The sequence below is a fragment of the Pyrgilauda ruficollis genome, unplaced genomic scaffold (assembly GCF_017590135.1).
Source record: "Pyrgilauda ruficollis isolate IOZ18807 unplaced genomic scaffold, ASM1759013v1 scaffold95, whole genome shotgun sequence".
In the NCBI taxonomy this organism is placed as follows: Eukaryota; Metazoa; Chordata; class Aves; order Passeriformes; family Passeridae; genus Pyrgilauda; species Pyrgilauda ruficollis.
In genome coordinates, this window is record NW_024531599.1 from 944,993 (window position 1) to 958,269 (window position 13,277).

At 44.4% G+C, this 13,277-nt stretch overlaps 1 protein-coding gene across 1 annotated transcript in view; it reads right to left on the reverse strand.

Moving 5' to 3' along the window:
- The window catches only part of LZTR1 (leucine zipper like transcription regulator 1), a 34,234-nt gene that overhangs the window by 6,426 nt on the left and 14,531 nt on the right, over positions 1-13,277 (reverse strand). Inside the window, exons 10-15 of the mRNA XM_041489612.1 lie at positions 8,320-8,430; positions 7,047-7,139; positions 6,043-6,138; positions 4,804-4,987; positions 2,812-2,981; positions 846-1,002 (exon numbers count right to left, since the gene is read on the reverse strand). Coding sequence (XP_041345546.1) covers positions 846-1,002; positions 2,812-2,981; positions 4,804-4,987; positions 6,043-6,138; positions 7,047-7,139; positions 8,320-8,430 — 811 coding nt within the window. The remainder of the gene's footprint in view (positions 1-845; positions 1,003-2,811; positions 2,982-4,803; positions 4,988-6,042; positions 6,139-7,046; positions 7,140-8,319; positions 8,431-13,277) is intronic.

Below are 13,277 nucleotides of genomic sequence, written 5' to 3' on the forward strand. Positions count from 1 at the left end.
ACATCCAAGTCTGCTCCAAACTCACTCATATTTTCAAAGTTCATCTTTCAGTTTTTAATGTTTGGGTCTCTCACACCATTCTAGCTCTGGATACAGAACTGGCTGTGCCACCTTCCCAGCCAGTGCACCTCACCCCTCTGGGACAAAGGCCAGCCAAAGCCTTTCTACTTAACCTTCCAGGACTAGCTTCATTCTCTTTCTCTTCAGTTCCCAATTATTTTTGTGCAGCACTCCACACCAACACTGCCAATGCCTCTGAACTTTGTGGCCTTAGAAAATTTCATTATTACATTCCTTGTATTGTGTGTCAGGATGTTAAAATGTTGAGTAAGACTAGTCCCAAATCAGCCCCTGATGAATTTCACAATAAAACTATAAATCACATCTTTCTCTTCTCTCTATCTCCTGTCCCTTCCACACAGGCATACAGAGCAGTGCCTCATTCCCAAGATCCTCCTCCTTCCTCCTGCTCCTCCTTGGTGAACACCTTCAAGCAGGTTGTTTCCCTGCTCAGCTCTGCCACCCTTCAGCCACTTACAGTGACAGTCCACTGTGCTTTTTTGGATCATTCTTTACACCTTCTGCTCCTTCTCTCATGTCTCTGAACAGGACCAGGATGGTTTATTGCAAGAACACAATCCCATGTACTTTGATGGAACACTGTTCTGATTGAACCTCACTGGGAAAAGAACTGTTGCTCTCAGTCCAGGAGAGAGTCTGAGCATTATCCCAACTGGAACTGCTGGGCTGCAGAGGGCTGCTTCCCACATAGCTCCCCAGGCTAAAGAACCCATTAGCAAAGCCAAACCAGCAGATGGAATGACTCCATAAAGCAGGAAGGTTACCGATGTCGAGCGGCTGGTCAGAGTGGGTTCGGACAGGAGGCTGCTGCTTCCTCCGGACAATCTCCACAATGAGGGATGAAGAAAGATGCTCAAACTCCTTCATCATTATGACTTGATTAAAATGGGATTCCTTCACCACAAAGTTCAGGCAATGTTCCTTAAAAATACACCGATATTAATTACGAAATTTGTGGTTTATTGTTTGAAGTCATCTTAGAGCATCCCAGAAATCTTACATGTTGTATATGCCATCAACCATCCTTTCCTTTGAACCTCCACATGGATCCTGCAGCTGGAACTATCCAACACTGATATCCTTATCCTTCCTAAATGACCATTTAGGCTCCTCCTTGAACAGAAAATTCAGGACAATCTAAGCATCTAGAAAAATTTGACTAGAAATATTAACAAGGAAGAGATTAACTGCCCATTGAGCTGCTCCAAAGCTTTCTAAAACAGGAATCTCAGGAGATACTGAAAACTTCATGGAGATAATGAAGATTAGTTGCTACCTCATAATAACTTTTAACATAATTAGACACCAAAAGTTAATTAAAAGGGTGAAGAGATCTTAACTCTCGACACTCTCCGTTGAGAGTCCAAAGAGCTTACAGGATTCCTTGGGTGGGTTTTGCCTGAACATTTTCTATAAATGCAGCAAACAGTTCAAGAGCTCTGGCAGGTCTTGTGGAATAAACTTCTTACAAAAATCAGCGTGGTGAAAAGGTGAATAATGAACCAGACCTAATGCTAAACAGTTAGAGACCAAACAAAGGCACTTTATTTCCCAGTATGAACCAAGGCTTCCCCTCATTCCACTTTTATAAGCAATAAATACAATCCACACCAGCTCACCATAAGGTGTGTATAAGTTCACCTTAAGAATCATTACTACTGTCTGTTTCTGGCAGTATTCCACCTGGGATCCAAAGGTATCTGTCAGGACTCACCTGTGAAACATTTTAAATAATGACTGGGATGCCAGAAGGAACAGTTTTCGACAGAGGACCCACCCATGAGGACTAATGAGCACCTGAGCAGACAGGATGAGACTCAGCTCAGGGTGATGCTGCCTGACTGGAGCCATGTGCAAGAGCCCCTGTCACTCCAGAGGTAGCCAGGGCAGGTGGGGGCACCAGATCCACCAGTGCTTGAGCTTCTGGGCTGCTGATGGCACCATGCACCAAAGGCTGTGCTGGCATTTACACACTTGCTGCTGGCCCTGCTGCTTCCTCCTGGAGGCAGCTCCTCTCCCAAACCCAGTGCACACAGTGTCTGAGGAAGTGCTGGTGCATACTGGTTTCTGCAGCCTCACTGTGCCTGCAGCCCCCAGAGATACGGTCACTGGTGTGCACAGGCTGAGCATCACCAGCAAGTACTGCACAGTCCTGCTCTGGGACTAGGGGCAGGAGCTGCTTCCCTGCAGGTTCAGCAGAAGTGGCTCTGGGCATTGCTCTGGGATCAGCACAGCCAGCACCTCTTGGGCTGCAGCCAGGGATCAACTCTACCCTGATTGTGACCAAACACCCAAAAGCCTCTCACCCACCACAAAGACAGAGAATCACTGGCACATCTTGTTTTTCAGTGCAAAGGCCTGAGAACAGAGTTTAGTTTTTCCATCTAGAAAATGAAAGAATCTATCTGCAGTGTCAGTATATATAACACAGCAAGACCAGGAAATGCACTGGTTCCATCTTGCTGCAGCAAGAGTGAACTGATGAAGAGCCAAAGTCACTCTGTCCTTGACATTCTGCAAAGCAGATATGCAAAAATATTGAGCATGTATTGAAAAAGCCCACATAATATCACAAGCCACTGTAGGACAGACCATGCTAAATATACTCAAGCAACTGTAATTAACAGAATGATGAATTTGCAAAAGCTGATACCTTTGGCCAAATGTTAATTACGTAACTTTTTTTTTTTTCATTTCTTATCAGTTACTTTGTATGCAAAATGTGATTACCTTTAGCTGATCCAGCTGAAGCTTGTTAGCATTCTCACACACAATGAGCACATTCTGCAGATCTACAGATGCTTCGATATACTGAAGGCAGAGCTGTTCCAGCCGAGAGAGCTTGAAGTTTAAGGCCAGCTTGTACACATCCATAATGAGTAACACATCCTGCACATGACCTGAAATTGCAAGAGGGAAAACTGCTGGAGAGCCCACAAAACAAAGAGAAGAATCCTTCTGAAAGTATTTTTTATATCAACTGGAGCAATTGGAATAGTACAACAGGCAGTGGCTGGAGTATTTTTTATAGAGAAAAGAATTCCATTCCTGGTTAGATAAAATCTGAATCAATACTAGAAGAGGAGGCTCAAATTTGAAGCATGCAAAAGACAAAGATTTTGTGTCAATCTGGATCACAATTTTTTGAAACCTTCCAAGGAAAGTGAAGAGATTCTCCAAAATCCCTGACAAGACCCAGAGCTTGCAGCCCAATTTCTCACAGTGCCCAGCTGCCAACAGCCCTGCCAGACTCCTTGGGTTTTACACAGTATTAACAATCAGCTCCCTGATTCTGACAGACCCTGATGAAGGTACTCTGTGCTTTCACTCTGTGCTTCAGCCTGCACAGACCCACAACTGGTCTGCAGGAGCTGAAGTGAAGAGGGCAGAGGAGACCCTTGTAGGCCACTGCAATGGGGCTACTGGGACACCAACTCAAGGAATAATCCTCCATGGCCTTTGCTTTCCTCACAGGAGATCTCTGCCCATCTGCTCTAACTACTTTTTAATAGAGAAAAGCCCTCTCACATGTCACGTGCCTTCCCTGTGTCTAATTGGAAAATCCCATTTGATGAGCATGCCCAATTCCATTAGCTCAGCCTCTGGATGGCTCCCCAGGGTGCTGCTCTGTGAGCTGAGAGGAGCAACTAGGAATACAAATGGGCAGGGTAGGGCCCATGGAGGATCCCAGCAGAAGGGGGAGCACCAGGGAGAACCCCTCATGGGCTGGGGAAGAGGGGCAGGCTGCGTGGGAAGCCTGTAACAATGGGAAGAGCTCAGGGGTCCAAGCCTTCCCTTGGCCTGAGCCTGTCCCAAGGTGAGGGTACCGAGGATCAGTGAATGGCTGGGAGTGGGATCTGGCAATGTCAGCAGAATCCAGGGAGCAGTTCCCTCAACCCCAGTCAGTGGGATCATTCTCAGACAGGGAAAGCCTTGGCACAAATGGACACGTATCACTTTTTTCTTGAGAATTATCTTTGCAGAAAGCAAAGCTCTTGGAGAGAAGCTGAAGCGAAGTTCAGTGCTAGGACAGCTGTACCTCACTGTGTTTCACCACACCCACAGCTCCAGCTTCCCCAGCCCCAGCAGCTGGAGTTCCTCGCTGTATCCAGTTGTACCCAGCCTTCCTCCCATTGCCTCACAGCCCTCACCATCACACAGCCAGGAGCTGGATTCCCTGTGTGGAAGTTGCAAGATCTCTGGCTGTTACTTCCCCACCCACAAGTGTTTTTAACTCGGAGAACTTCAATGAATGCACCAAAAGGATTTTTCCTTTCTTGAGGCATTCCTTCAGATTGGATTTCTAATAGGTGATAAATACTGGCTTGCACACCTTTCTGTGTGGGCTCAGTTTAAAATGGATCAAAACAATACCAGAAAAAGGAAATAAGCCAACGCAGGATAAGATACGTGGTCCTTCCAAACAGGATGCTGTGATGTTCAAAATACTACAATATTTTTGTTTGTTTGGGGTTTTTCACACCTTTGGAATGATCAATAACTTGATCTTCCTTGATATTTGAAAATAATTAGGGGAATTAGGGGGAAAAAAAGATTAGTTAGTACTCTCTGATAAAAATCTGCTTTTTGTTTAATCTCACATTAGTAATTAAGTGCTCAGCACAGGACTGATCACCTGCAAATGCTGGATCCTGCTGTTTCTGAACACATTTGCCACCCTCCCCTCCCTAGTGCCAGTGTTACTTCATGCTGCTGCCCTACCTTTGCGGGGATACTTGATCTTATCTGTGTACAGGAACTGCATGAGCACCTCAAAGGGCTGGGCCTCGGCCTCTCGGATGGGCACTTCCAGCAGTGGCTGCAGTCGGCACAGCTTGACATTCCCACCAATCCCATCCTTCTGGCATGTGGTGTGTCCCTCCTCTTCAATGTCTTGCTTTGATTTCTAATGAAACAGAAAAACCACCCAAACATGGCACAAGCCTGTGCCAGTTCACACAGGTTACCACCAAACCAGAGGATCCTTCTCCTTACTCCACATTCTTCAAGACCCAGGATCTCTTTAGCTTCAGGATTATCTTGAAGATAACAAGGAATTCATGTCTTAGACTTACTGTTCCATATCCTGGGACACACATGGATGAGAACACAAGTAAGCTCCTGGATACAGGTCAGAAGCAGGACATCAGAGCAAGGGAGGAATGAACTGCACTGAACTCACATTTCTGCCCACAGCAGGGACAGCCTCACTCTGTGAAGAAGGGACAGGCAGGAGTCGATTCCACAAACCCTGCCTCACAAATGCAGAGCACAAAGTGCTGCAGAGAAGCATTTTAAAGTACTCTGTTACTTCAAGTTTCACTTTAACAGCCTTTTCCCACAGCCTTCTCAGTGGCAGAACAATTAACTGGGAGGCAGTGAGGCATCCACATCTTACTGCAGATTGTGTGCTACTATCCCCCAAAAAGCCATTAAATGTTTGCTGCTGAAAAGCTGGAAGTTGTCAAAATTAACAGACAATGACTAGAGGCACCAGACTTTCACCTCTGGAAAAAGTAAAAAAAATACAAAGGTTAAGGGAACAGAGGCAGCTGAAACCCTTAGCATTGCCTTTCTTCCCTCTAATCTGTCTGATCTTGTGGGCCATCCCCATGACACAGCTCTTACCTCCCCCACAGGGAAGGGTACACACGCCTCTCTGGGGCATTCCACAAGATTAGACCTCAGACAGCTATGAGAGCTTCCAAGAACCACACTGTCAAATCCAGATAACTGGATTAACTCTGGCTCCTCCATGTTACACTCCTGATACACATCCAGTAGCCTTAGTTAATACTAATGATCTTCTTTATTTTACTTGCTCAAGAGCACCTTAGCATCAGACACTGCTCCTTCCTCCAGCTGTCTCAACAGACACTACTTTTCTCCGACAACCTTATTCCCAAACCTGGGCAGAATAAGCCTTACCTTGCTACAAGGCTACTTTTCCAAAATACTCACCTGTTTCACCCTCTCCCTGGCCTGCATGATTTTCTTTTTCAGCCACTTGCAGCGAGCAGTGACGATCGCAGTGTGCCCTCGGACTCGCTCCTCCTTCTGCCAAAGGCAAAGGCAGAAATCACATTCAACTTCTACCCCCAAATCCCATGGTCATGGCAGATGGCAGAAGTCATAGAAACCTGGCCTGAACCCCAGGTTATGATACATTTCAAGTTAAAGGCAGCCTTACATCTGCTCTGCACATACAGATGAAATTCAACACCTATTTCCCCAAAGGCTAATGGCAAACACCATTTGGGAAAGAGCCTGTGTCACATTCACTGAGTGGAAGCTGCTGTGTCACATGTAGTGCTTTTTATTCTTGCATCTGATTTTCTGTTTAATTTTCCTTTTCCAAAATAACAGTACGGTTTTTGCTATTGTTTGCCATAATTTATTTCACCTGTTGTTGAGGATCTGTTCTCTGAGCTTTGCAAAGCTTTTTCTAATTTTTTCTTTTTGCAAAAGGAATGCAGGTAAGTTCAAATTTCTCATGTTCATCTTCAGAAAACCTGTTCTCTGTTAAATGTTTTAACTGTTTGCATTACTAGAGAACCATTCCCCTGTACTGCTTTTTCTCATTCTCTTTTATTTCAGTAATTAAAAATGGCTCTTGAAATGACAATGGGTTTGCAAACACTGACCTGCCTTCCTAGGAGGCAACTGGGACCCAGGAGTACAGAGGTCACTGGTAAATTTTCACATTGCAACTGTGTATAACATGCTTCGATAAATTCAGGTTAAGTCAGTGACCCACAGATCTTCTCAGTTTAAAAGTTTCTTCTCCATTGCAGCTTTAAAAATTTATCTGGATCAGTGAAACTTACTAAACCAGGCAGACAGCTCACCAGTGATTCATTCCCAGGGTTTCTGGCACAACCACTGCACAATTTGCTTTTTCCCAGCAAATACACCACACACACAGTAACACCCCCATTGGCACCTCTCCAATAAATTCTACTCACCTCTCCCAAAACAAACTCCAAGTCACTGAACTGTCTGTTTTCCCACAGCCTTCCATAGTCTTCATGGAGAGTGCATTTAGGGTAACAAGAAAACTAAAAAAATAAAACCCCACAGAAGAGAGAATTCATTTCAGTGGCTATATAAACTTCAAATCTCACATCACTTCGAAGCAGAGGAGCCTGAGGTCAGATCCCCTCAGGGTCTGCAGCTTCTTCACAAGGGGCAGTGGAAGGACAGCATCAATCTCTGCTCACTGTGAGCAGGGACAGGACCCAGGGAGCAGCTGGAGCTGTGTCAGGGGAGATTTAGGTTGGATATCAGGAAAGGTTCTTCCCCCACAGGGTGCTGGGCACTGCCCAGGCTCCCCAGGGAATGGGCACGGCCCTGAGGCTGCCAGAGCTCCAGGAGTGATTGGACAGCACTGCCAGGGATGCCCCGGGTGGGATTGTTGGGGTGTCTGTGCAGGGCAGGGGTTGGACTGGATGGTCCCTGTGGGTCCCTTCCTGCTCAGGATATTCCTGATTCTATGATTCTATAACCAAAAGTGCCAAGGTTACACCTACTACCACCAGATTTTGTTATTAACTCAGCCTCAGTGTAGCACATAAAGCAGAATGTCACAGGCAAACCAAACACAGGCAAGGGCTTCCCCCATGGTGAGGTTAAGGACAGATAACACAGTGTAACACGGAAGAACTGTGTCTCATCACAGCTTCCAGAAATGAGGATTCAGAGGCTGGGAGTCCACCTACTCTCAGGACTTGTCTGAGAGTGCCACACAATAAAAATAAACTTGACTGTACATGGGATTTAATCTAGTGGGAGTATCCTGAATTTAAAAATTTCAATTCCCATAGCTATGTCAGATGGGAGTGGGAGAGCTGCATGGAGATAAAACCGCAACACAAAAAACTCTGCCCCAGAGCCCTGAACAGGACAGCACATGAAGAGGAACAGCCAATTTAATGAATTAAATAGCAGATCCCATCTGCTACACTTTCCAATGATTTGTCAAAATTGTCATAATCTCTGTAGGACTTCAGAAGGCACTAGAGGGCTTGACCTTACCAAAATGTCTGTCTAAATAACATTTCTCAAAAGATTTTAAAGACACACATTGACCTTTGAAAGCTGAATCTGAAATACAGAGGCTGCCTGTAAGAAGGACATGGACTAAACGCTGTGGAGCTCATGGTGAACTAAACCAGACACTCCACAGAGAGGACTCATGTGGAACTGGTGTGGAAGTGAGTATGTTTATCAGCAAATTACCTGGAACCTGTACATCTCTCCACTTCTGATGTTATTGTCCACAGTGCCACCAAAGATGTACATAGCATCTGAGATAACTGCTGCTGCATGGAAGAGTCTCCCACTGGGTAACTGGGGAAAGAAAACAGGAATAAACAGCAAGAAAAGGACGAAAAAGGCAAGGTAATAAATAAAAGCCTGTTCTTCTGCCAAGAAAAAGGATCTGCTATTAAGAGACCAACAGTGAAAAGGGAAAATCACAGAATATCTGAATTGGAAGGAACACACAAGGATCACTGAGTCCAACTGTCAAGTGACTGGCCCACACGGGAATCGAACCCGCAAGCTCGGCATTACGAGGACCAGGCTCTGAGCAAAGCAGTGCAGCCTGGGGTCACACACACACACACATAAACACACACACACACTCACACACACACACACACATAAACACACACACACACACACTCTCTCAAATAGACACAAACACACACACGCACTCAGACACATAAACACACACGCAAACGCTCACAGACACACACAGGCACATAAACACACACACACTTGCACAGACACACACAGACACATTCACACACCCCCACACATGCAGACACACACACTCACACACTTGCATCCTACAACTGACATTTGCTGTACCTCAGGATTGTTTCCTAGCATGTCTAGAACATATTGTCCACTCACATTTAAGAACACCCATTCACTGCACCTTCTAATCATAGTGGTACCTACACAGGTCTACCCATCATGGCAGTTACAAAATGTATCATTTACAAAATTAAAGCCAATGTAATTTTCCACATAAAACCCACACATACTTCTAGAAATAAGCAGATTCTGCATATGTGATCGCTGCGCTTATTCCAAATGCTGTCAGGAACTTGACAGGTGAATGATCATCTACCTCAGCAGGACTGAGCCCCAGTCCTGTGAGTGCCCACCTCCCCCACAGCCTGAAGGCCTGAACCATCTGGCTAAGGCCCCAGGAATGTCCATTGCCCAACAGCCCAAGGCTGGAGCTGTTGGCAGAGCTGGCACCTCAGAGCCACAGCTCTGGTCTCCATCCTGCCAGCTCCACAGAAAGAGAAGCCCCCCACACTGCAGCTATTTATAGGGCTGAGGGATCACACCATCCCTGCCACACACCCCATCTCGGAGCTGCAGCATCAGGTGATTTTTGAAGTCATTATAAGCCAAAGCCACCATGACCCTCCTGCAGAGCACAGACTACAGCATTTTTACTCATTTCTCCTGAGGCTACACGAAGGTGTGTGAACACGTCAGCATATCTCACTGAGAGCTCAGAGAAAGCCTTCAAGTGGTGAGAGAAACTTCTTTTTTTCCCTAGTTTGATCAGGCTTTTCGTCTTCCAGGCAGCAAATCTCATTAAATCTTTGCCTACAAAATAAAAAGCCCTCTGGTATAAGAAATCTTGGCTTCTTGTACATATTTATAGACACCACTCAAGTAAAGTCAAACATGAAACAAGATTATGTTTATCTGGAGAGGCAGATTTTCCAGGAAAGCATGCTGACTGGCAGTTCCCATTCCCACCAATTCACCCCTCTCACCACAGTATCACACAACAGCCTCATTTAGCCTGTTACTCACCACACTTTCCATGACTTGTTCTTCTCCTCAAACTACGGCTTTTAAGGAGACAAACCCGCAGTCAGTAACTGGGACATGGCTATTTTTCTCAGCTGTACAAACCACAGGCTTGCTCACCTGAAAAGGCACATTTGCCTGTGCCAGTTTAACAAACCCTCTGGATTCCTCTGGATAAACAAGATGCCTTCTGTATCCAGCATGTGTCATGGATACTTTATCAAGGAAACTTCAGAGTTAGCTCTAATTAATACTGTGATGGGTTATGGAATAACACTGATCTGTTAGTACATTCCTGCCTGGACCCAGTTCCATACCTCTCTGAAAGAGGATGAGATTACTGTCAAATATAATATATTTTCTATAGTCTCTGCTTGTTCTTAGCAATAATCTCATTAACTAAATAAGATGTGCTGATTGAAATAATCAACCATATTATAATGGGTTAAAAATACATCTGTTATCTTCATCAACTGGAGCTCCAACCTCATCCCAAAGAAAGAAGTTTGCTTGCCAAGAACCATTCCCACACAGCTAGGCAGGCTGGTGTCAGCTGTACTGTAACATCTTTCTCACAACTAAGTGCAACCAAAACCAAACAAAAAGTACTGTTCTAGCTGAGCTCAAATGCAGCCCACCTGCTTTAAACTTATTCAGGTAATTCTCCACTTGTTTTAAAATAAATAATATTTTAGTTTTGCTTATAATTAAAATAATTCTCAAAATTCTCCAGTATTTAGATTTTAAAGCTGCTATTGAATTTTACAACCACTTTTTCTTTTCCAATCAAAAAGCCTTACAGCTTTGAAACAACTGGTGCCAGAAAGCAAATATGAGCTACCTGAATATTTAACCAAGTAAGATGTACTTGCCAGTCACATCATATTCAACTCCAACAATCTCTACGGAATGCTGTAATGATGATTTTTCTTTTGTAATGGTTGGTACTGGCCAAGGAACCAGAGCTCTGCAGTTACTAACAACTTAAGTAATCAAACAACTTTACTTTCTAAACACACAGACCACATTTTTAATGACAGAAATGTAAAACATGGAATGACAGCCTGGAACAGAAAAGGCCATGTCCAGTTCTCAAAACATTGTGCAGCTGAGAGTTTCAGGGTGTTTGTTTTACTGAATCAGAACAGAATTCAGGCCAGCACAAACCCCCACATGGAGATGACAACGCTGCAAGTGGTGACATTTTGGTGCCACCCACATGGGGAACAATGCTCGGCCCTCCCGAGACCAAGGATTTGGCCACAGGAATTTTGTTCCAGTGCAAGGAAGGAAAGCTGGGTCCTCAAGAAAATATTCAGGAGGAAAGGAAGGTTAATAGAGCTCAGGAGCACAAACAGCTGTTGAGATATTCTGGTCCCCACGTTCCTCATCCATCAATACCAGACACCCAGAACCTGCCCATAACTTGAATTTTTCACTGGGACATCTCCCAGGCTGCCAAATCCAGCTGCTGAATACACTCACCCTAGGTAGAGTTTATAAGAAACAGCTACAAAGTACTATCTACTTTGCTAGCCAGGATGGTCAGAAAGCATGAGAGGAAATGGCTCAAATTGCAGCAGGGGAGGTTTAGGTTGGATATTAGGAAACACTTTCTCCTTAAAGGGGTTGTAAGCATTGGCACAGGCTGCTCAGGGCAGTGACAGAGTTACCATCCCTGCAAGTGTTCAAAAGGTGCATGGCACCTGGGGACATGGATTAGAGGTGAATGTGGCAGTGCTGGATGGATGACTGGACTTGATGATCATGGAAGATCTTTTCCAACCCTAACAGTTCTGTAATTTTATGATTCTAATTTCATCTGCTGGCACAACTCCAGATGGTCTTGTGTGAATCCAAAAGGACTTGTCTTTCTTGTTCCTGTTACATACAGGAATGCTAAAAAACACAGACAAAGAGGCACTGCCAATCTGAATGTATTTGTCAGCTCTAGATCCTGTACTTACCTCTCCATCCATGTGATCTCCTTACTTTATTAACAGTGCCTGACAGAAGAAATTCTGGATTCAATCCTGACACTTCCAATGATGGGGGCTGGCACCCCTCTCTGAGCTACATCACCCTGCTTCATCTGTTGGAGTGGTTTCTCTATTTAAGGTTAATGAGATTTGCATCTGACGATCTTTACAAGCTGGAATCTTTGCTTTCAAAAGCAGAGCTCATTGGTCACCTTTGCTTCCCTTTCAGTACACCCTTCCACACTGCTGGCAAGACTCAAGCCATCATTTTCAAAATTAAAGTATTTCACATATCTTTTTTTCCTCTCATTTCTTGTGCTCAGACTCACACTGTAGCCTGTCCAGACAGCACAAATGGAGTTTGTCCTGTGCTGCTCATCAGGCTTCTAATTTGACTCCCAAAGCTGTGCACTGAAGTTGCCTCTCCCTGTGCCAGAGCACCCAGCAATCATTCAAATAGGTGAGATTACAGCCCTGAGCACCACCTCTGGGCCTGAGCACATATACTATACTTTAAAATAAACTCAGCAATACCTGTGCAAACCCCTTCATAAACTCATTGATTTAAATTTTGATCTCACCAGGAATATATTCAGCTTAGCTTGAAGTCCTTAATAAATTAAGTTGAAGAAATGTAAAGTAAAATTAAATAGTGAAAGAAGTAAAATGAATAATTTCCACTCAGGGGTCAATAGTAGCCTGCTCTGTGCAATTTAGAACTTGCACATGCAGAGCCAAGGCATAAATGGTTCTTGGATTACAGCTTAAGTTAAATAGCTCATGAGAAATTGCAAGGGGGGAAAAAAGGAGTGGAGAAGAAAAAGCATATATGAAAGTGGAATTTCTCTCTCCTATAATAAGTTAAATTTCCATTTTTAAAGTCTTTTTCACTTTCAAGTGTTTCTTTATTTACCTCTGAGTCTGCTGTACGTTCTTGTTTTACTGTTGTTATGCTGAAATCTAAACCAAATACATCCCAAGATTTTTTTAAACCCCATTCTCTCGAGGGCACAATGGGAGCTTCCTCTGGGGCAGATATCCTCTCAAGCCACTGGTGGGTAGGACACCTGGTTACAAGGTTTAAAAACAAAAGTGTGTAAAAGTATAGATGGGAAGCATGAGAGACTGGACATGGAGCAGCAGTCCCCTGCAGCTGAAGCTCCAGAAGATCGTCCCTGTGTATCCAGAACATTCAGGGTCAGTCCAGAGAAAGCTCTGTGGTCTTGTTTGGAGCCCATCACTGTGATTGAACCATTAACATTTTAGCTGTGTGGTTTTCTCAAGGTTTGTGCAATGACAGAGACACACAGCAATGAAATCTTTTGCACTAGTTGATTTTTGTTTGCCCTCTTCCTCCCAATGGCTCTTCACAAA